Here is a 23563-nt window from a genome sequence, read left to right as displayed (position 1 = left end):
GCCTTTGTTTGTAGGTCTGCTGTGTAAGAAAAGAATACCACTGCAGTTTTAACCAGTCTGACCTTTGGAGTTCACATACTCTGGGTTTACCCAGGTTTTTCTCCCTGTGGTTGAATATAGATAAGATCTCTCAACTTCTCTCTCTAAGAATGAGTTTTATTGTCTGTGGCTAATGGGTCCTAAAGTCCGACACTATGATTGCAAATAAAATGCCTTTACATTGAGATGATATTATGTCCCTTTGTGGGTTAAACAACTCCTGGTCTTTGTCCTCCTAGTTCCTGTAGGAGGCAAGAGATGCTATATACAGGAATGAATGCGATTTGGGCAATGGGGTAGCTGTTTTAATTTCTTGCTATTGTTCCCTACAAAGAGCATCCTGCTAGTTTCAGAGCCACGAGCTATGCAGTGGGAAAGGGGAATAATTTAGTTTAGGAAGTCGTCTGAGATGTAATATTTATCCTCTTGTTTCTAGGGAGACTGTCAGACTCGGGAGGAAGCTGTCGCACTGGGTGTTGGACTCTGCAATAACGGCTTCATGCATCATGGTAGTGCATCAATATTACTTCCCACAGCCAATTAAAGGAGCTCTTGCTTCAGTCAGATTAGCTGACTCTGAAATTCCCTTTTCTATAGGCTGTGCCATACATGCTGACATGTATAAAATTGCAGGCATCTAAAAAGCAGTCTTCAAGCTTACACAAAATGTCTAAGCCTAGTACCTTCCCAGGTGAATCCCCTTGCTAATAGTTATGATGAGCCCTGAAGTGATTAGACAAGCTAGAAGGGGCATGTTTTTTCACTGCATCTCTTTCAGAGCCATCAAACCAATGCACAAGCCAAGTACTGTCCTGAAATATCACCAAGAAATGTCAGGTACAAAGTAGAATTGCCTAGTTCTTGCCACTTGGACAACAAGCACAATGCTCAGTGCTGAATCTCTGAAGCTTCCAAATCTGAAGTGCCAAATTGCCAAGTTCGACATCATCCACCCTCAGTGATGCTGCTGCTAAACTGGGGAAGTAAACAAACCACATCTGTATCCGTATCAAATAGCATATGCAAAGTCCTAAGACATAGTTTGTCCAATGAAACATCCAGTTTTAGTCATAAAAAACATTTGCTCTCCATATTTTGAATAGTGTTTTTGAGAGCAGATTATTGTAAATATCTAACAGAGAATTTGCGTAGTACTTGATAAAAATGTAAGAATAATTGTTTTTCTTCAAAGACTTTGATCTGTTTTGAGCCCATGTAAACTTTTGGCATTCGTAGCATCCTTTGGCAAGGAGTTCCTTTGCATAAGTACATGTTGAATGAAGAAGTTGTTCCTCAGGTTTTGAAATTGTCACTTGCTGCTTTTTTTTTGAAGCCCCCAGGTCTCGTATTTGAAAACATGGTAAAGAACTTTTTCACGCCTTCCAGAATTTTATAGATCTCATTTCCATCTCAATTCCTTTTCAGGTTGAAAACCCTTAGTCTATTTAGCCATCTCACTTAGCTTTAAACAGTCATTTTACCTCTCTTTGCTCCTTTTATTGTTTTACCATATTCATTTTGACATGGGAAAGGAGCATAAGGTTTTGAGTAGCATCTTTCTTCCAAGAGGATCTTTCGCATTTTTTATGCATTCTACATGCCAGGGAGGTCAAATATCATATCATGAGCTACTATGCACTGTGATGAAAAGTGTACTGTATATATAAAATACAGTAGTAGCTGAAAAATATAGAGCTGAATAGCTGACTGATAGGGATGCATCTGATCTTTGTTCTGTAAAGACTGGGGAAATATTTAGGATTTCCTTTAACTTTCTTTTTTGTTTCTCTCTTTCTCTGTGTAAATGCATGTATGTATTTCATATATATTGTTTCCAGTCCTGGAGAAAAGTGAATTTAAGGATGAATCCTTATATTTCCGCTTTTATGCTGATGAGGAGATGGAAGGCACCAGTTCCAAGAGCAAACAGTTACGTAATGACTTCAAGCTTGTGGAAAACATCCTGGGAAAGAGTATTCTGGTAAGAAATATGTTAACGTAAACCTTGACGTTCCTGTGAAACTGGTATTGTTTTATACTACAGGAGAATGAGAAGGAAAATTATGATAGAGTAGAATTAAAATGGGGAATTGCACCTGTAGCTAGATTTTTCTTCACTGCATAATTACTAATTCTTGAGCTACTTTGCTGTGGAGCTCCAACTTCTGTAGCTCTGACTTTTCTAGCTGGGCAGACTACGTAGCTTATTCTAGTAGCAAGGGAAATCTGTAAGTTGCAGGCTCCCTTCTCTAGCATGTGACCATCCTACTGCACTACTTGGGAGCTTTGGATTTACAGCTCACACACACACATGTATGTGCAAATGCATGTAAATTCCTGCCTATTTCTGATAGATCTCAAGAAAAGAAGAGACTCAGAGATATGAGTGTTTCATCCAGTTCACAGCCCAACCCCTTTCTATTCCCATGAAGCCCTTGAGAGAGTCTGGAAGTGAGCTGGGAGCTGGAGATGTTGTCTTAGCAGGCACCATACGTTTCTTGAGTTCACTGAGCAGGCACCACAGTGTTGGTGTGGTGGAGGAGAAAGTAATGGGCACTACTATCTTGGGAGAGGTCTGCCATCAAGTTTAAACACAGTTTAAGTTTAAACACAGTTTAAACACCCTTATATGTCAGGTAGATTCGGATGCAAGTTAAAAGACTGAGAACAACACAGATATTTCAGGACATCATTGTCTAAGTGATATGAGTATGCCCTGCATTACTGGATCAAGTATCAACTTTACTTTGTTTATGGAAACCATTTTCCAAAAAACACTTTATGTTCATGCTTTTGCAACATTACTGTTATCTCCAGATTCCCGCCTCACTAAATGCCATCACGGTCCTTACTGCACTGGGATTATTCTAACACTGTTTGGACTTGGTAGTCGGATTGGTGCAAACTCTTTGTTCTGAGATCCTTGTTTACTGCCCGTGGCTCCAGGCCCATCTTTTTCTCCCTCTGAACACTGGCAGAATGCAGGAGCAGGATAAAAACTTGGGTCAGAAACTACAAAAGCAGAATTGCTGGAAAAGATCCAGAGGTCCATTATATGGGAAATTTTTTCCTGTGGTTCACACAAACTTCACTGTCTCACTGTTGTCTTGTCTCCCAGGAGACCAATCTGTGTTTGTCTCAGTGGCCAGAAATAATATTTAAAACACCATGGTCCCTCAAAATTATTCCTCTATGCAGCCAGTGCCACGGACTGGAGTGTCAGGTTAATGTGATTATCCTCATGGAGAGTTGTTGGATAAAGGGAAGCAGTTAAAAGGTCATACACTTTGTGGGTTTTTTTAATTGTGATTTGCAAAGCACTCAGAGATCAGTTTCATGTAAGTTGGTGGGAACTGCCATTGTTCAGGTGTTTTTAATTTTCCACCTTATCCAGACAAGACAGTTTGAGGAAACAGATTGACTACTATGTCTCTTCCACTTTTTTCTGTCAGTTCAAGGCACCTCTGTTAAAATGCCAAAACTCAACAGTAATATGTTAGCTGTGAAATGAGGGGTTTAAAGTTCTTTGATTCTGTTTTCTGTTAATGTAATAATCATTTATTAGTATTCACTAAAGAGACAGAACAAACAAGCAAACCTTGCACATGGGCTATTTGCTAGTGATTAATCGTAATCCCTAATTGATCCTTCCAGTCACTCCATAATTTGGTAACTGAAATATTTACAAGAGGAATAACTTTAATATTAGTATTATTGTAGTTCTGAAGTGCATAAGTCAGCCTCTGTCAAAATACAGTCCCATCTCAAAAAGTAAAAAATCTGAAATGAACAGCACATGCTGAGTAAGAAATCTCCTACTTAGAGGGCACAGATTTTTGTCAAATGAGTGGTAGTCATGCTAAAGTTATGAGTTGCCCTCATTTTCACAAATAAATTAGCAGTCCCCTGAATGTTTGTGAAGAAGACCCCACAAATAGCAGTACAGTAAATGCATTACACCTATCCACAAAAAAAAATGTGCCTGACTTCTATTTTATTCTGTGTTTAGCAATTATAAGCAGCTGGAATCCTGAGGCTTTGCTGTCTGTGGAACATCACTACTTGCCTCTTTACACTCACGATAGGGCATTGATTCTTCCCATCCTCCAATCCCACCATAGGAAGTTTAATGGAATTTCCTCAGCACTGGCTTTTGAAACATGCTTTTCTACTGCCATGAAATCCTAGCTGTTTAATGGACAGCTTCCCGCACCCCCTTCATCTAAGTTTGCTCTGTCACAGTAGAGCTTACCCTTGAAAACAGAAAACAACAGAAACTTTGGCAAATAGATCCTTAGAAATGCCAAGGAAGAAAGTGCTTTCAGTCTGAAAAAATGCACTTCAAACCAAATTTAATACTCATTTATTTGTGCAATTGTTTCTCATTGAAGGACATAAATCTTGACAAACTGAAAAAATATACAACATTCTTTGCATAGTTGAAGAGAATTTGGATGTTGGATTGACTCCAAGCATTGTGACTTGGTTACTGCGGTGTGCTGTTAACTTGTGATCAGCACCTCTACTTGTTAGCCCAAGCCAACCACAACACAAATTAAAGCCCGTAGCTTAGAGCTGAATATCAGACAAGGATAGTTGCCTATAGAGGTGGGCCTCCATCAAAGTTGCCTAAGAGGTTTAATGCACACACAATGCTAGAGTCCCCAGAAGACTCTAGTGTATCACTTATCTGATCTCAAAAGAAAAGCATTTCCAGTGATTTCTAAGGGTGATGCCTGTGTACATTTTATGTAGCATTCTCAAAACTGTCGTGCTGGATTGGAGATCTGGACTGTAAGTCTAAACCTCATCAACTTTCCAGACCTGTGATATCTCCAACATTCCTCCAGGGTATCCCGTATTTCTTGTTCTCAGTAGTGTGTTGCAGTAGTTGCAGAAGAGTGTAGTTGCCATGTCCCACTGCAGTTCACAGCCAGGGCTGTGGCATGTCCTGGAATTCAACTCATGCAGGGGCCTGAGTACTGTAGCATATTCGATGAAAGCCAATGGTTTGAGCACAGAAGTCAGGGCTACCTGGGTTTTAATTTAACTTCTCACATGAACTCACTGTGTGGCCTAGGCAAGACCTTAAGTCACTCTATGCCTCAGTTTACCATCTGAAAATTAGGATGCTAAATCTCATCTATCCATAGGGCTTCTACTGCTGTTACATCTAGAATCAGCTTTGAAAATGAAAGTGTCCTGATAGTTCAGCACTTCAGATACCAAGTTTTTCGATAATAGCTAGTATTATCATTTGAGTTCATGTCTTTTCCATTTTAAACCAGCTAATCCAATAAACATAGCATTCACCTTAAAATTCTTATAAAAGTGTAGAACGCATTTCTCCTATTCTAATAATGAATAAATAATAATAATAATTTGTATTACTCAAATAAAGCCATACTTGGTCCTTAATAAAAATCTCTTCCATCTTTAATCATTCCAAGAGGATTATTTTTGTGTGTTGTGCTAATATAAAATGACCTAACTGCAAAATTTCAGCAGAGAGCAAAAAAGAGATTTCCCTTTGTTCTTCACTGTACTAGCGTACCACAGGCTATTGTAGCTTGAGAATTCAAATCATTGATTTAAAACACCCCTGGGAAGAGAGCGACTAATAAGAGCCCATCCTCTAGGGATTTCTGATCTTCCAAGGAGACAGGCTGGCAAGTCAGTAACAAGAGGCATCCATCATCCAGGTGTATGTGGCCAGATAAGGGCTTTGAGTGGATTCAGATGCTAAAAATTACAGTGAACTCTGAAGTGAAAAACATCCTTTAGGCTGTAAATCTTTCACTGTTCAGAATGAACAGTTCCATTTCAGTGCTCAATTTCAAAGCTCGTAAACCAGAAGAAACTTTGAGTCATTTTGTATGTATTAAGCCTATTTTGTTAATGTGGCAAAACATACCTTTAAAGATAATAGCAGTAGGGGTGACTTAGATTTTGGAGCTTCTCATTGGAAAGAAATTTTGTCTTTTCAAATTTTGTTTTAGTGCCCCAGAGCTATGGACCTTTGAAAGGCTGGGGAGACTGGAACAACCTGGGAGGTGAAGTGGCAGGAAAATAGCTCTCTTCAAATGAATGCTGCTGAGGGCCACAGAAACCTCATCAGTTCTGTGAAGCATTCAGACTTGGCATTATCTGATAAGTCATAGCTCCTTAAGAAATTCTTAACCAAGTCAGACTGTTCAAGTGTGTCCAACAGAGAAGAGTTTATGCTGGAGAGCTGTAGGGAAGGCTGTGAGAGAAGGATGTGTATCCTGGACCCTAGTTTAGGAAATGGTGGTTGGTCTGCTGATGCTGCCTCTTCTGCTGCTGATGTCCCCAAGAGTTTAGGCTGAGAGTTCCTGCTTCTCCATGATACAGGTGTAATAGACCATTCTTTGCATAGCTTTTCGTCTCCCCCCCCCAATTCTCTTTGAATATGTTCCGACTACATTTGCCCTCTGGTTTTGATTAAACATGCTTATTTCTTCTATGGTCTCACTTTTTAACATGGTTGTCTTTCAAGATTAAACAGCTGCTGCCTTACTTTCAAAAAACTGATTGGATTTCAGGGCCACAGAAATAATTCTTGTAGATGGCATGTTAGTTAATTGCTTTGGACTCCTTAGGGATGAATGGTGTTCAGCTGTGGAATTGCAAGGTATTACTACTTTATAATAAAGAATGAATCATAGCCTTCTCCAAGTATTGCATATTGAATATTATCCATAGTCCACCTTTTCATAAGAGAATGTCCCCGGTACAGGAGCATCAGTATACAGAATGTGAGATTTCTTTCTTTACAGCATGGTGATAAAGTTCCTAATGTTGATGCACTTGGGGTTTCTTAAAAGGATTTTGGTTCTTTGCTTTCAAACAATACATTTTTGCAGTACTAATGAACAGAGAAAGGTATCATATTAAAAATGATAGCATATAAAAGATCTTCATGCATAGTAATGGTAGCTGCACCCAAGAGATCACATAATTTTGTGTAGCTGCTGGCTTCTTAAGTTTGGCAAATCAAAGCCTCCAAATTTTTAAATATCTTTTTCACATATGCTTTCAAAATCCAGCAAAAGAAACTGAACAGTCCCTTCAAATGCAAAATGAGAATTGGAGGGGAGAGCTATCCTAGAAATTTTCTATTTAATCCCAAATACGAAGTGGTAAAAGTACAGATTGTGTTGGGCTGAAACTTATTACACTTGCAACACTAACTAAAATCTAACCAGTGATATACCCAATTTTCTAAGCTGTCGTTTTATTAAACATGCATAAATAGCATTGCTTCTGAAAATATTTTGTTGGAAATATCTAAGAATGGCAAACTTACCTTTCAGTCTTTTTAGTTTCCTGTCCATCATTTAATCTGAACGTCATGTGATGAGGATTTTTTCCCTGCAGAGATATATTATGTCATGCATTATTTTAACATGGCTGTATGGCTCCTGCAGGAAAGGATGATTCTATTTCTTTAACTTTTTTCTAAGATGAATTCCTGTAAAAGGACAAAGCTTATAAGCTGGTGGCATTGACTTCAATAGGAAAAGGACAGTATTTTAAAATAGTGCAGGAATCATCAGAATCAAGGAAATAATTCTCAGTAATTTTTTTCCCCAGTGGCATGCTAGATTATAGATAGCTTTGTTTTTCCTTTTAACTCAGTTCTAATTTATCAGATGATTCTTAAATGTGTACTGTTTGCTCAAATGCAAGATGTTTATCTGGTAGAATTTCCATTTGTCCATTTACCAGTGGCCAGGCTTGCTTTATTTTTTTAAAATGGGAAGTGAGTTGTTAAGCTTTTTTTTTCATTCTTAATAAACCACTAGAAAAGGATGAGTGAAACATATATTTGCCGTGATTGATACGATTTTAAAAAATATTTATAAGGCAGGTCTGTGTGACCTCAGTGCAAATAAGAAGCAGCAGATTCTCAATAGCAAGAACTACCAAGTCTTCTGTCAACCATAAAAGGTGCAAACTGAGCACATGACATGTCTTGTATTTTTTCCCTAACACAAAGCTTATGTGCCTGTTCTCTAGAGAAAGGACCTATAGATGTCAGAAGTTGTTCTCTCCTTTGTCATCCAGAATTTTAGTCAGCAGACCAACTGTTATAATGTGGATTTATGTAGTGTGTAGTATTATCTATAACAAATAGGCCTGATATCCCCAATTTATCTGAAACTGATAGCTAAGAAGGACTCATAGATTGTTCATTATTGGGTATGTGGGATGTATTTTAAAAAATAAATAAATGACTACACTTTGATCTGTAAGTACATTGACCAATGGAAAATACTGAATATTGATGAATTCTGTAATCTAAAAATGAAAGATCTAAGGAAGAACGAAGGGCTAGAAGTTAAAATCAAATGCAGTTCCTAATAGAAGAGTTGATTGACCATTGGAACAAACTCTCAAGGGTGGGAATAGATTCTTCACTTAAAGACTGCAGATCATAACTGGATAACTCTCTGGAAATTCTGCTTTCGTATAGTAAGGGCTCAGTGCAGAAATTAGACTAAATTTTATGACTTATGTAATGCAGGAGATCAGACCAAATGACCTAGTAGTCCCTTTCAGCCTTAAGATATACAAATCTATGTTAATCGTGGCTTGCAATGAAAAGTCCGATTTCTCATCTCCGTCCTTCAGCTTTTCAGCTAACTCCATATTTATGAAGCATTACCTTGTGCTCTTTTTAAGATTTTACCAGAAGAGGATGACTATGGATTTGACATAGAAGAAAAGAACAAAGCGATTGTGGTGAAGTCAGTTCGACGAGGGTCTTCTGCAGAGGTAAGACCTGACATTCGTAAATATTTTGGTCTTGGTACCTAAGAATATTTCAATGCTTTGAAAAGGTACAAACCCATCCTTTTAAAGTCTGTTTCATTTTAAAGACAGCTAATAGAAAATTGGGTATCTTCTACAATTCCTGTGGTAATAAACTGTTTCTGTAAATTGCTAAGTGTTTTGGCATCTTTGGGTGACTTGCTGAATATTTTTGATAAGTGATAGGACAACAGCAGTATCTCTGTGTGATGATAGCGTACCTCAGATTTGTTAGCAACTTAGATGTGAGGAGGGAGGGAAAGTAACACTGTTTTGGGATAGCAAAGATGTTCAATGAGAAACAGGTTTATTTGAGTGACAGCTGTATTTTTAGACTTGTATTTTTTCCTTAAAAATCATGCACAAATCATGCACTCATTTCTCTCCCTGGTATTTTTTAAGAGCTCTACAGAATATATTTGCTTTGTTTCTTTGAGGCACATAGATGGCCCAAATGTCATAGGATCTGAGAATTTCATAATCATTTGTTTATCCGTACAAAACCCTTGAGTGGATAACACAATGTGATCCTCCATTTACCAAAATAAGGCAGAGACAGAGGTGCCTTTTAGCACCTATGAAGATAAGAGAGGACTAGATGACTTGTCCAGGGTTTCACAGTAAATTGTGGTGGCACACAGACAGTACTTCTAATTAAAAGTCCAGGACAACCATTACAGAATTTTTTAATGTCCATATTTGTTCATTGATCACTGCTTTAGGCTACAGGTAACTCCTGGATGACTAGCCCAATGCAAACAGCTGAAGTGGACAGACTGATTTTAGCAAGTTGAGAACGTCAAATGGGAAGGAATTTTGAACTGAAGTTTAATATTAGAATAAAATTATTTCAGTATTCCTGATTCTCGTTTGTTTATGGTCACCAAAGAAACCAATCCTATGCCCTACCTCATGCTCAAAATCAACATAGGTTGGCCAAAAATTTTATTAATCTAAACCTCTGCTGTGAACCATTGCCTGCCAGATAATCCTTCTGCCCTTTCTTTGGCTGGATGCCTGTGGAATATCCTGCAAATCTGTTGTGTTTTAAGACAACAGAAGCACACAATTTTCTAAAGAATCTTTTTCTTGATCTTCCAAGACAAACTATCTCTGACCATGACCCCATCTTTTCAACTTCATCTTAAAATATTGCTCCAGAAAAGAATTAAATCTGCATCTCTCTGAACCCAGAGGGCTGTCAGCTCATTCTGGAAAGACCCGAGGTCCAGCAGTAATGCATTTCATTACCTTCTTGGGCTTTTTTAATTGTTTTGTGATACTAGAAAGATATCCAGCATGTATATGTGTATGTGTTTATGAGTTCTGTGTGGCTCAGCAGCTGTAGGCCATTTAGAGACCCTGTGCCAGCTGTCACACTCTTTAGGGACAAAAATTAAGACACGCAGCTTTGCTTCACAGTGCCCATCACAGTGCATTGCATTCATTAGGACTTCAGACTTCAGGCCAGAATAAGATTCCAGGTTCACCAATTAAGTGGGAACAAATCTATTACTTGCATGGATTTATTCAAGATTAACACATTCTGTTTGAGTTTGGGATTGTGATCTCTTTTTCCTGGTATACCTGGAACAAAATTGTCATGCACAGGTTGTGGCGGCACACAGCATTGAACTTCATGCATGTGCAACAAAGGTCTTCGGGGTTTTTATTCAACATCAGAGTTGCCAAGCATTGTTCTTTCTATTATTAGCGTCTTTTTTCTTCACAAGATTTTTTTAGAAACTGTTTTGTGAGCTGTTAGATTTGCCTATGCCAGAAGCAGTCCCCAAACTGTGTTTAAAAGTTGTTAAGAAAAGAATTGCTGGAACATCAAATTCCTTTGCTGATAGGGTACTTGAACTGCAGTTTGGGAACTCTTCACCTGACGTGTGTGTTCAGCTTCTCAGTTTTGGCCCTTAGATAGAATAGTGCCGTAGTGGGCACTACTCATGCGCTTTCTCTCCTGATCCTGAATGATGAGCAGCGCTCAGCCCAGGGCTCTTACCTGTGGGAATTGTCCCCCCGTGCTCCTGGCAGCAGCTGCCTGTGACTATTAGCACTTGCTCAGCTCATCTAGATGGAGGGTCACAAAAAATCATATAGCAGTGGTTGGTTGATGTGGACTGTGGCACATCCCATGCCTGTCCCAAGTTCATGTGTCTTCAGAAAGACGTTCAGAAAGTCAATGTCTCCTCAGTTTGTACCTTGTCTTCCTTTCTAAGCCAGCTCACTTGCAGGTTAATTGTAGCTGGGCTTACTCCCACAGGTTTTAATAGTGGAGCTGGTTTATGAATGATACTCCATCAGAAGGAAGCAACAGTGAAAAAAATTATCCGTTTGGGAGGTGTGGTTGCTGTCTTACTCTGAACAGCCAACTGACAAGCAGATGTCTAGTGTTTGAACAGAGTGTGTTCAGCAAGCAGCTGTTTGGCTAATGGCTGTGTACATGAATAGCAAATAGCAAGCTGCTGGCATTTGGGAAAAAACAGTGGCCCGGATCCAGACAACTGCATTGAGCTGTCATAAGGAGCATCCGTTATTCAGAAGCTCTGTGACACTGTAGGGTCTTTAATCACAGAGACATGCTCTCTAATCTTCCTTAGCCTGGTTGGTTATATCCCAGTAGACTAGCAGATTTTTATTTGAAAGTTGCTAGTTTGTAGGATTTAATATGCGACTTTGTACCTCATACATTCGTGGATTTGCTGCGATTATGTGTGCAGATAGGTGTCCTGTATGCACAAGCAATAAGTTGGGAATATAAAGAGGTCATCCACAGGTAGAATGATTGCAGGTATGCAAAGAGTTTAGCTAATTGCACATACATTAAGCGCATGAGCTACTGTCGGAAAATCAGGCCTAAAACGTAGCGACTTTAGAAATTTATATAATAATTATTACTTTATAATAAACTCATCACTGGAAGTAAATGCAAATAGCAGAAACATTTCCATTGAATTATAAATCAAAGTTTGTCAAATTCTATCTTAAGTTAAAATCTCTGTTGCTATTTATCCCTATTATCCACTTTAGAGTTTATTTACAAAAAAAGAAAGATGAAAAATGTTATTTCCAGGCACAGAAGAGGACATTGTCAACTGTAGAGAGCTTGAGAATTAAATCAAGGAGGGCACTTTGTAGTTTTTCCTTTTAATAGCTTTGATATGAGAAAAAAAGGTTTTTGTAGGTAAACTGATCTGTGACTTTCAGACCACAAAATATATTTAGGAAAACCCAAGCCATGTGTAGACATAGTCAGCAGGGTTTTCCAGTCCTGCATTTCCAGATTCATTTTTGCAACAGGTCAAATTTCATATGTGGGAGTCGTACTGTTTAGACCTCCTTTTTCCAAGTCAAGAAATTTGTCAATGGATTCCAGGCAGAATAGGAAAAGGGTTTGTCACATTTAGAAGAAAGCCCAACTGCTGGACCTTGAAGGGATAGGAAGTAATTCTGACCTGGGAAGGGTTAATAATTTTTTTTTTTTTCTTTTTACTCCATTAAAGGGAATTTTATATTTCCTTGATATCCTAGCACTTAGTCTAAGTGCTGCTATGTCACATTTTAACTGGTATAGGTCATCAAGAGGTATGTTTAGGGTTATTGTCCAGTGGGCAGAACAGGGGATCTCGATTCTGTCATTGGATCTGTCTCTGACTTCCTGTGTGACCATTGCCAAGTAACTAAAGTTAGGTGCAAAAGCTAGGAATTAAAATGAAAATCTTGTAGCTTTTTAGGCTGATGAAGTACTTCACTTAAAGCGGAGACAGGTTTTTACCACCACTTAAAAACAGGTTACATTTACTTATGTGACTAGGTATAGATTGGTTTTGCATGGCTAGTGATTGAAAACGATGTTCTTGGCTCCCTGTGCCTGAGCTGTAAGTTGTGGAAGTCACACTTCTGTATCTCACTGGGTATCGCAGCCAGTCTATTATAGTCCCCTATTTTTTAGTCCTGCCCCCCTTTTTTTTATAGTCTCCTTTTTTAGTAGTCCCCTATTAAAAAAATTGTAGCAGAAAAGTACAAAGATATATCTGTTGCAAACTAAGATATATCTGTGGAGTGGCATATTTGTACAGATATTGGTGAAATCTCTTTGTTTTCTGTAAATGCAGACAACTTTAAGGGTGACTGACAAATGATTTGGTGAACTAACACTGTATATACGGTATTCCATGTGACAATAATCCTAGGAACATCCGTAAGTAGAGGACAGTTGAACCTTGGAGCCTGAACTTTCAGAGGTGCTGCCAATGATCCAAAGTTTTCTGTGGTGTTTGTTTCATTTGCAGATGGCTGGCCTGCAGACAGGAAGAAAAATCTATTCCATCAATGAGGACTTAATATTTCTACGCCCGTTTTCAGAAGTGGAAGCCATCTTAAACCAGTCCTTCTGCTCACGAAGGCCGCTTAGGCTTCTGGTAGCCACAAAATCAAAAGAGTAAGTGCCAAGATGGGCAGACAGAGAAGATTATCTAGAAATGTCAATTACTACATATTTCTCTTACAGTTTGTAGTGAAAACTGTAAACATTTTGCTATGCAGAAGCTGTTCAATGGGAAAACAAATGACATAAATGAAAGATACAAGAGTCACAGGTTGTTTTTAGTGATGAACTTTGTGCTTCTAGAACAGGTTAGGATATATTCTCTTTATACTGCAGTTAATTTTTGGCTTCCTTGTGCACAAACAGAACTGAATCATAAGGATTGTCATTCTGTCTCAGGTGTGAAGCTTCCCAGACTCTAATATATGTGCAAGGGAAAGTAATTTCCACCCCATTAAAGCTTGGCTTATTTTTGGATGACTCTTAACGATATCAACCCTTAGAGTTTTTTCAGTCCATTATTGTATCTTATAATGAGGCTTGGCCCTGTTAATGTCTTGTGAATTATTAGATTCTGTAATCCCAGAATTTGCCATAGAATTCAACGTCTCAATGAGCACTTGGTGTTGAATTCTAGTCCAGGGTGTCTTGTCCAGTCTTTTTTTTTTTTTAATGGAAAAGATCCTCATCTGGTATAAGTCAGCACAGCTGCACTGAAGTTTGCCTAGAAATGGAAGTGAATATAAATACCATAGAAAGTTTCTGTCCTGTGTTATTTACTTAAAGATGTAATAAATTTGGAAGTGCCAACTTTTAATTAACAAAGAGAATCTCCTGTCTGCCTTGGAGAATGAAAATGGAGTGGATGATTTATTCAGTTCTATTTATTTGTTATTTATTTTAAGCTATGTGGGTGCTTTCTTTAATCCAAAACACGGTTGTGAATGCCAGGGAAAGATGCTGTTAGAACTGCCCAGAGCTCTGGCAGCCTAACTTAAAATGCTGCTTTCTCTTCTCCGTGATTTACCTGCAGGATTATTAAAATCCCAGATTGTCCTGAAGCACTTTGCTTTCAGATACGGGGAGCAGCACCACCATATGTTCATGCAGTAGGAAGAGGTAAGTAGAAAGGCTGTGGTACAGTTAAGCTTGGAGTACAGCTAAATATATATACATGTGTATATGAAGTGTGTGTGTATATATATATCTATCAATCAAGACAGATCCAGGTTTCATTGTCAAACTTGTTCTAAACAAGTTCTGACAACTTACTTTAATGACCATAATGACTAGGAACCCCTGTCATAGAGAAGGATCACACTCGTATATAAAATCATAGAACGAGATAGTTCCTGCCTCAAAGTGCCTATAATCTAAATACAGTCTAAGAAAATGGTATCGTTATTATGAACTGAGTGTTGGGTCACTAATCCCATCAACACAAAACAAGGAATAACTTAATTCTACAGTAGAAGAAACTTGGTGATACTGCAATGCATGATACTGTGGAAAGACTCTTGAGAAAGCATTATCACTTGAGCTCTTGCAAGCTAGAAATGTGCTTGCTTAGTGAACCTAACCTTGTTTCTTCTAAGACTACTGAGATAGAGCTTTACAGCCACAGGGAAGAAAAATTTAAAACTGAGGTGGCTGAGAAAAAGTTGAGGTGTAACGCTGTCTGTTGCTTCCTCAACATTTTTGCCTGTGGTCAGCCACAGTTTGGATCACCATAGTTCTGAATGTGCTGTGGGATCAGCAGGTTGGTAGGCAGATCATGTTTCTTAATGGACATCACAAAGTATGATATAGGACTTGAAGACTACTTCTCCCGTTACATTGGCTTATACTGCTGTAAATTACCAATATAAGATAGAGGCGAACTGCTTTCCTTGGTCTTTTTAAAAGGAGAAAACACAGTTTGACAGAGATATTTACTACTTCTGTAACTGAAATGTGAACTGAGCTACAAATAAAGCACAGCTCTAACCTTTATTTTCAGCAGATACAGAAAATGTGACCTTTCAGACATGTACCACTTCCTTCCTTCAGAACAAATACATATATCCAGATACGTGCCGTTAGTATACAGACAACAGGCAGCACCCAAATGCAACAAACAATGTTCTCAGGGAGACACATTTATTACACTCTTTCATAACAGCACCTATAGTGTCATGGTTTAACCCCAGCCAGCAACTAAGCACCACGCAGCCGCTTCCCCCTCCCCCCTCCTAGTGGGGTGGGGAGGAGGAGGAAAAAAAAAAAGTAAAACTCGTGGGTTGAGATAAGAACAGTTTAATAACTAAAGTAAAATAAAATACACTACTAAGAATAATAATATAATAATAATAATTGTAATGAAAAGGGATATAACAAAAAAAAGAAATTAGACCCAAGAAAAGACAAGTGATGCACAATGCAATTGCTCACCACCCGCTGACCGATGCCCCAGCAGCGACCCGCCCCTCCTGGCCAACTCCCCCCTGTTTATATACTGGGCATGATGTTCTATGGTATGGAATATCCTTTGGGCTAGTTCAGGTCAGCTGTCCTGGCCATGCTCCCTCCCAGCTTCTTGCACACCTGCTTGCTGGCAGAGCATGGGAAACTGAAAAATCCTTGACTTAAGATAAGCGCTACTTAGCAACAACTAAAACATCAGCATGTTATCAACATCATTCTCACACTAAATCCAAAACACAGCACTGTACCAGCTACTAGGAAGAAAATTAACTCCATCGCAGCCGAAACCAGGATGTATAGCCACTTTTTAACAGTCTGAAGAGTGCAAACTAGAAGTGCCAGCTAGATTCTCCTTTTTCAGGATTTTGCTAGCAAAAGACAAATTGCATTTGGAATAAAACTGTGTGAATTTTAAATGATGACGCCTTAAAAAAGTTAATCACCTTAACTGTAGATTTCTAGGAGCTGGATTTGGCTCTGAGTGTTGTTCACATGAATCTGAAATAAATCCATTGAAGTTGGTTATTGCACTCTAGACTTACTCTAGTTTTAAGTACATCATAGTCTTTTTCTTAGACCATGGTAAATTGCATAACATGCAAGTATCTTGCAAGTGCAACAAACTGAAACAAATATAACTGTTTACATTTAAGCAAGACCTCAGCTAATGTAATCATAAGGCTAGAAGAGCCATATAAGAATCCCAAATGATTTCCCACAGGAATTTCAATTTCTAGCATGAATGCATTTAGATCTAGGAGGTCTCTGTTTTTCCCAGCACTACTGAAAATATGAAGGATAGATGCATGATGTTTTCCTTATACAACAAAGCTCTCAGAATATACTTAGTAGCAAAAGCATGACAGCATTCAACTAGCTCTTCTTACTCTTCTTAACCAGAAACCCTTTGCAAACTTTCCAGTTTTCTCTTCCAGAGTCAGATGGCTTTACTGTCTAACTCCTCTCCCGTTGATTTTTCAGGTTCTGAGGCTGCAGCTGTAGGCCTTCATCCGGGGCAGTGTATTTTGAAAGTTAATGGGAATAATGCAACACATGGAAATTATATGGAAGTTCTGGAGCACTTTACAGCCTATAGGACCAGACAACAGGAAGCACTGGTATGAATACAAAACCTCAAAGGAAGTACATTAATTCCTGCCTTTCTTCTGTCCTCTCCTTCTTCTGTGCTTTTATGCTTACTAAATATTCAGAAAAACAATGTATACGTGTCTCTCTTGACTTATTTACTCCCATGCCAAGGTCCTAGTATAACTGAGGGAGCTGATTACAGTTGCCTATAGTTGCAAAACATCTACAAATAATATGTATGCCAATTCATACACTGCACACAGTACTAAATACTATTAACTATTGCTAAAACTAGAAGTTCACCCAGATATAGATCTAGATTTTATAGTCTCTGAAGTTCAGAGGAAAGCTGGGGGAATGTTGATATTTCAACCAACCTGGAAGATATAAAATTGATAGCTAGATTCACCTTTGTAGTCCAAACATATAAAGATTGGGCATTTTTACAAAGTTGTAGCTGAAGCCTATATCTCTTGAAAGGGATTGTACCAGTGGGTGTACAGAACACATGAAGACGCTGAAGAGGACAGAGTTCAGCAAGCAGCATCCACTGCATATCTGAATGGCAGTCATCCTGGCTCCGGCAAAGAAGACTCTTCACTGGAAGGAGGTGCAGAATTGGATCCCCTTCAAAATAGCCAACAGGAATCAGGTAAAGATTCTCATGGGGGTAGGAAACCTAGGGACGATTCAGGGGCTTCAGGAAGGAAAGCTGCAGTAGAAATATAAAGTGTAATTATTATTCTAGAATATCTCTTGTCTTAGTAAAGCTTTGTAATAGAATGACGTCTGCCAGAGGAAGTACTCTTATGCTGCAGTTTATTCAGGAGAAGAAAAAATTGAGATACACATAGAAATCATACCCCTGTGACTCTCTGATCTTTACAAGAGAGCCAGTTTCTGGAATGAAAAGGCTCAGCATTTTTAGAATCATTTGGTAGCCCCTGCAAACCAGGAATTTATGGGCAGTAGCAGCTGGAGAGGGAAGGTCTACAAGTGACTCCACCTAGAATAATCTATGTTTTCTGTAATTTAAGATTAAAGATTAAGATTTTAAATTACCTTGATTTGGAGCCAGTTTTCAGAGCATTTTACCACTGTGTCAGCAAAAGGTGTGCGTGTATTTCCTCCAACTCGGAAAAGTGTAACTCATAAAAAAACCACTGCTTTACCTTCATGTTGAGAGCTTATTCGGAAAAGTAGATGTTAGGGGAGAATACTGAAGCCAGATTCAATCCAAAGGGCTGAGCCTGGACTCTCTGAATGCCATTGGCAACTTCTCCGGGAACAGATGCACATCTGCGTGGATCCCATCTAAGGTCTGATGAGCCTGGTAATCTAATGGTCAAACAGTGCAGCTCCATGGTGGAACAGCTGGAGCAGTGCCCTGGTAGAGGCATGTGAGCAATTCTCTGGCAAATCTCAATCTGACTATAATTTAAATCCGTTCTCTGGTGACAATAGCATTGCTGTGTGTAAAAAATGTTATCTCCTCACCCCACCCCTGCCCTACCATCTCAGTCTTAGAGCTGCACAGAAAATGCATCTGGACCATTTCCCAAAATTGGACAGAAAAGTGGCAGTCCTCCAGAGGGTCATTGCAAACAAGACTCTGAGATTAACATACTTCCCTTTGAAAGCTTCTGCTGGGGTCTGTGTGTCTGAATGCTGAACAGAACTGAAAGTAGTGTCCTGTGCATGGATGTGTGCATGCACACACGGAAGAACATCAGAATGTGGATTGGAGCATGTGGATTGTCTAACCCTCTATGACTGTCTCCAGCAGTGGCCAACAGAAAGTATCTTCCTCAGAATATTCTCCCAGCCTCTAGCAGTATATAGTTCAGAGACTCCTTGAGCCAAAGGTTGTGTCTTTGTGTCTTGGCATTTAATAATACCTCTCAACAGGTTTCTCTTCCCTATGCATGCCTGTATTCATGTGTGCTGCCAAACACCTCTAATGACTTATTTTGGTTCCAGTTCAGACACCACAGACCATCAGCTCTCCACTGGTCATTGGTGAAGAAACACCTCTCATTAGCCTGACTGTGGATAACACCCACCTGGAGCATGGGGTGGTGTACGAATATGTCAGCAGTGCAGGAATCAAATCCTTTGTCCTGGAGAAGATTGTGGAACCAAAAGGTTGCTTCAATCTCACTGCAAAGGTACTGGAAAACATACATGGCCAGCTTCATTCCTAAACAGAACAGGGAAGCCAATAATATAGGCATTTCTCTGGTGGCTTGGCTCTTCAGATGAGGTAGCACATGGTCTTCTCAACCCTGCTTGGAGTTTTCTTAATTAGAATACACCAAGTTATAATAGCTCGTTTGGTATGAGCAAGTCAGCAAATGCTTCCAGGATTTCAGCTGTTAAGGTAGAGGGAGGGGAACCCTCAGCTGTGGAATTCTCGCTTTTATCTGTCTGGTAACATACTCTTTCAGGCAAGAATTTGCTTTACCTTGGAAGAAAATCAAGCAGCTTTTTCCCATCTGATAGGCTGGATGGGTCATTAAAGGAATCAAGTAGAACTGCTGCTATTGGAAAGCAGCAATGCACTTAGTATTTTGGTCGTCTGTGACAATAATGAGCTAATAGTAAATGTTTGTGTCACATCCCAGTAACATTATTGTTATGTCCCATGAAAGTACGCCAGAGCAGGTAACTTTGACAGTGCACAGTGGATATTTTGATCCACTTCAATTATTCTAAAATTTTTTGAGGAATGTTTTATGACTCTGGGGATTAGACATGATAGTGGTTCTCAGGTGGTAATAAAGGCACCTTGTTCTGAAGGCAGCTTTATTCAACCATGACAGCATGGGGGCTTTGTCACTTAATGGAAGAAAAGTGTATTTTCCCTCACTGTCAAGTCTCATATCATTGACATCCTGTCTTTTTGTTTAGATTTTAGAGGCCTTTGCTGCAGAGGACAATCACTTCGTAAGGAATTGCAAAAGACTTATATCCCTAAGCAGTGCTGTGGCCACCATGCCCCAGTATGAATTCCGGCAAATCTGTGACACTAAGCTGGAAAGCATTAGCAGAAGGCTCGCAAACTACCAAGAGGTACAACACTACTAGTTATTGGTGAAGTCTCAAGACAGTCATTCATTGTGATAACTGGGTCTTAGTATTCTTTATTAATGAATCCAAACTGCTTTAGAGGTAGGTGTCCTAGAGGCATGAAAACAGCTCTGCAAGTTACTGAAATTGCAAGTTTTGAGGAAAAAAGACCTTATCTGTAAATCACTCCTTTCAGCTTGTCAGAGCAGTGGGTTATAACATATTGTTGCAGGTTCATTTCCACCATATCAGTGAATAAATATGACAACAGAATGATCAGTGTCTGATTTAACATGAACATAAGTACCGTGTATCGTAGTGTAAACAAACTATGTGTGCTTTTTTGTGCAGTTACCTGAGCTGTTTGAAAGAAAGTCCTAGAAGTTATAGCTAATTGCTTTCATTTGTTGTTTTATGAGCTTTTTTTTTTAATGTGTTATTCCAGCTGCAGCAGAAATCATATGGTTCTGGAATAGGAGGCAGGAAGAGAAAAGGATTGTCTGTATTGCATCATAACTTTTTGCAAGTGAAGTAGCACACGCTTGCTTTATTTCTCCCAGTTTGCAGATGAATTGAAAACAAAGGTGAGCCCAGCCTTCAAACAAGCCATCATGGAACCACATTCCCTCAACAGCATGGATTTCTGCCCCACCAACTGCCATATTAACCTCATGGAGGTATCATACCCCAAAAACACTACCTCAGCAGGGAGGTCGTTCAGCATTCGCATTGGACGGAAACCCTCTATTATTGGTCTTGATCCAGAACAAGGTGATAATTAACTTTCAAATCATCCTGATTTTATCTGCATAAAATGTTGTGTCTTTCCACTGCCCAGCAAGGTCAAAATAAGTTCCAAAGAAATACAGTCTTGCCGGTACCCTTTTTTCCTCCTTAAAATTTTACAGTAAAATGACAGCCTCCTTGTGTTGTAAAATAGTAATACCTTTAAGCATAGAGAGGCTTCAGGTCAAATGTTTTTACTAGCTAAGCAGTGCGGTCATCTCATGATAGTTAAGTGTCCTGGAGTATTGTTTGCACTTAGTAGACGTGGCTTACTGATGAAAAGAAAAGTGAATGGGGGCTGATAGTCATGCTAGTGCTGTGAAGAGAGGCTACATTCAGGGGGAAAACATGAGTCAATCAGATTGTAGTGCTCTTTTCTTTTGTCATTACTAAATAAATTCCATGCATTGGAGCTGAAAGCCTCTACCCTGTCACGGGGATCTATTTTCTGATAAATAGCTGCTACATAGCATTTGTGCTACAACCCGATTATTTGAGTTCCAAATTTCTGCATCATGATCTCTCCTAATATGCTTCTGATTCATTGTCTTGTGAAGGTCAGAGTGCAGGAATGTTTGGAAGAGACACAAGGAAGTGTAGACTAACCAATCTTCTGAAGAATGGCATTGACTATTCAAAATGAGGTTGATAAAGAAGCCCTGCTCACTTGAAGATATTAAAATTCCATAGTATTTTTAATGCTAGCTAAGGTGGTTAGCAAAGTACCATACCAAAACAGTTAGTATTTTTAAATGAAAAGGAATTTTATTTATCTTCTGTAAGGACATAATCCTCTTTCTTTATATATATGTGTGTGTGTGTGTGTGTAAATGTTTGTAAAGCTGGAATAATAACACAGACCAACTCCTGAGAACCTGAATTCATTAACATTTCAACAAATGCTTTTAGATACTGTCCATGTTGTGTATATGAGTATATGTGTGGACTCACTTCCATAATTTAACCTGTTTCTGGACTGCAGTAGATTCAAAACATCTAGTTGGCATGCCAGGAAAAAAACCACTTTCTCTTTTTCTTTTTTTAAAGAATGTTTTTTGTCATGGAATGTAATTATATAAAATAATTCTGTGAAATTTTATTTCTTCCTGTTAAAATTCCACCTATCCTAAACTATCATTATTGGGATGGAGTGGGGAAAGTCATGAGAGCCATACTAACTAGACCATTCAATGTTTAGCAGGTACCTTAAATCCAGTCTCATATACTCAGCATTGCATCACCACTATGGCTGCACCATCCTGGAGATGTCTGACCCCAGAGGATGGAGATCTTGATGGTAGCTTTGGCCAGCAGAATGGAGGAACAATTCAGGAAGAAAGGGGACTCAGTTTTCTGCTGAAACAGGAAGATCGGGAGATACAGGACTCATACTTGCACCTTTTTAACAAACTTGACATTGCAGTGAAGGAAATGAAGCAATATGTCATTCAGATAAATAAGTGAGTAAAGAATCCTGTATGCACTGCAGAGAGCAATTCTGATAAAATGGAGGCATTAAGCTCAGAAAACACGTTGTGCCTGTCGGCCCCAGCTGTTACACTCTTATACTCACCTAATTCAGACATGCACTCGCATGACAGGTCCTTGCTGGTTGTGTCAAACCTACTCCTGTGCAGATCCACCAATGTATTTATTGTTCTTTGCTCCTAAAAGTCTACCTGAATTCAACAGCCACTGGTTTGCTTACTATATATTCCAATATAAGAATCTTTTTGGTGCCAACAGCGGTTTTGGAATTCCATATAGACATAGTCCCTACCCTTGAGATTTTGTCTGTCATAAGGGAGACTAAGCAAAACTTGTGATTTCAGGCAGCTTTCGCTATGGCACCAATGTTTTCCTTTCCTCTGTTTGTCTTTTTCTTTTTCTCTTTCTCATCATGGGTCTCCTAGTAGCAGTAATGAAGGATTTGAGTAGTGCGTCTGTGTACTGTGCATAACTGGTAGGGGTTTGGTAGCAGGGACTGCAGGGGTGATGTGTGTGGGAGGAGGCCATAAGATGCCCTAAGCCACTCACAGCCACTTCCAGGAATCCCAGTAACAAAACAGAACAGCCCATCGTCCACCAAAATCTCCAAGTGACTGGAAAGCATGTGGAGCCTTGGCTCAAACATGTTTTAGAAAGGGTGGTAGCTGCTGGGTAGAGCCAGCGAGCTGAGGCACTGCCTCAGAGGAGAAACCCAGCGCCTTGGATGGAGAACATGAGGACTTTGGCAAATTAAAAACAGAGCCCTATCAGGCCACCATGGTTACAGTGATTAAGCTATACCTTGTGGAGGTAGGGTGCCTATGGAAACAGGACCTTTTGTGAACTGAGCTTCATGGATTTCAATGAACCTCTTTCAGAGCTCGCAATTTTACATAGCTGTAGTCTATGTAGAGTGCAGGCAAGGTTGCTTTTGATTTCACGTAGCTGAATTCCAGCCTTAGTCATTATACGTCATTGTAAGCCTACCCACCAGTCCCTGAGAGCTGTATGTTCTGCTTTTGCAGACTTTTGTCCACCATAACAGAACCTACAGAAGGTGGTGCCTGTGAGCCACCATCTACTGAGGAGACATCTTCACCTTCCCTGGGAACAGAAGAGAGCGATCCTGACAAAGCTGAGCATGGTGGAATCAAGAAGGTCTGTTTCAAAGTTTCTGAGGAGGACCAGGAAGACTCTGGACATGACACAATGAGTTTCAGAGACTCCTACAGGTTAGTCTGAAGATTGTGCCACTTCTACCTTACTGATATAATGTTTCGAAGTTCTAATCCGGGTATGGATTCAACAAGCAGGTTATTTTCCAGTCAGTCAATTATTCTATATTCACTTAGTAAAGTATTCACTAGCTGTAGTTATTTCATTACATTTATTACCATGGAGACATATACAGCAAAAAACCTTTCCTCAAAACAATGCCAAAATACTAACGCTTCTAGAAAA

General features: G+C 39.2%; 1 protein-coding gene across 1 annotated transcript in view; it reads left to right on the top strand.

Moving 5' to 3' along the window:
* Window positions 1-23563, top strand: part of PREX1 (phosphatidylinositol-3,4,5-trisphosphate dependent Rac exchange factor 1) — a 170850-nt gene that overhangs the window by 129716 nt on the left and 17571 nt on the right. Inside the window, exons 15-26 of the mRNA XM_050907593.1 lie at window positions 476-548; window positions 1878-2020; window positions 8746-8838; window positions 13173-13321; window positions 14241-14326; window positions 16652-16788; window positions 17240-17411; window positions 18740-18927; window positions 19670-19831; window positions 20389-20599; window positions 21816-22074; window positions 23128-23334. Coding sequence (XP_050763550.1) covers window positions 476-548; window positions 1878-2020; window positions 8746-8838; window positions 13173-13321; window positions 14241-14326; window positions 16652-16788; window positions 17240-17411; window positions 18740-18927; window positions 19670-19831; window positions 20389-20599; window positions 21816-22074; window positions 23128-23334 — 1880 coding nt within the window. The remainder of the gene's footprint in view (window positions 1-475; window positions 549-1877; window positions 2021-8745; window positions 8839-13172; window positions 13322-14240; window positions 14327-16651; window positions 16789-17239; window positions 17412-18739; window positions 18928-19669; window positions 19832-20388; window positions 20600-21815; window positions 22075-23127; window positions 23335-23563) is intronic.

This window comes from Gymnogyps californianus, chromosome 17 (assembly GCF_018139145.2).
Source record: "Gymnogyps californianus isolate 813 chromosome 17, ASM1813914v2, whole genome shotgun sequence".
In the NCBI taxonomy this organism is placed as follows: Eukaryota; Metazoa; Chordata; class Aves; order Accipitriformes; family Cathartidae; genus Gymnogyps; species Gymnogyps californianus.
This window is presented reverse-complemented; position numbering and strand designations above follow the sequence as displayed.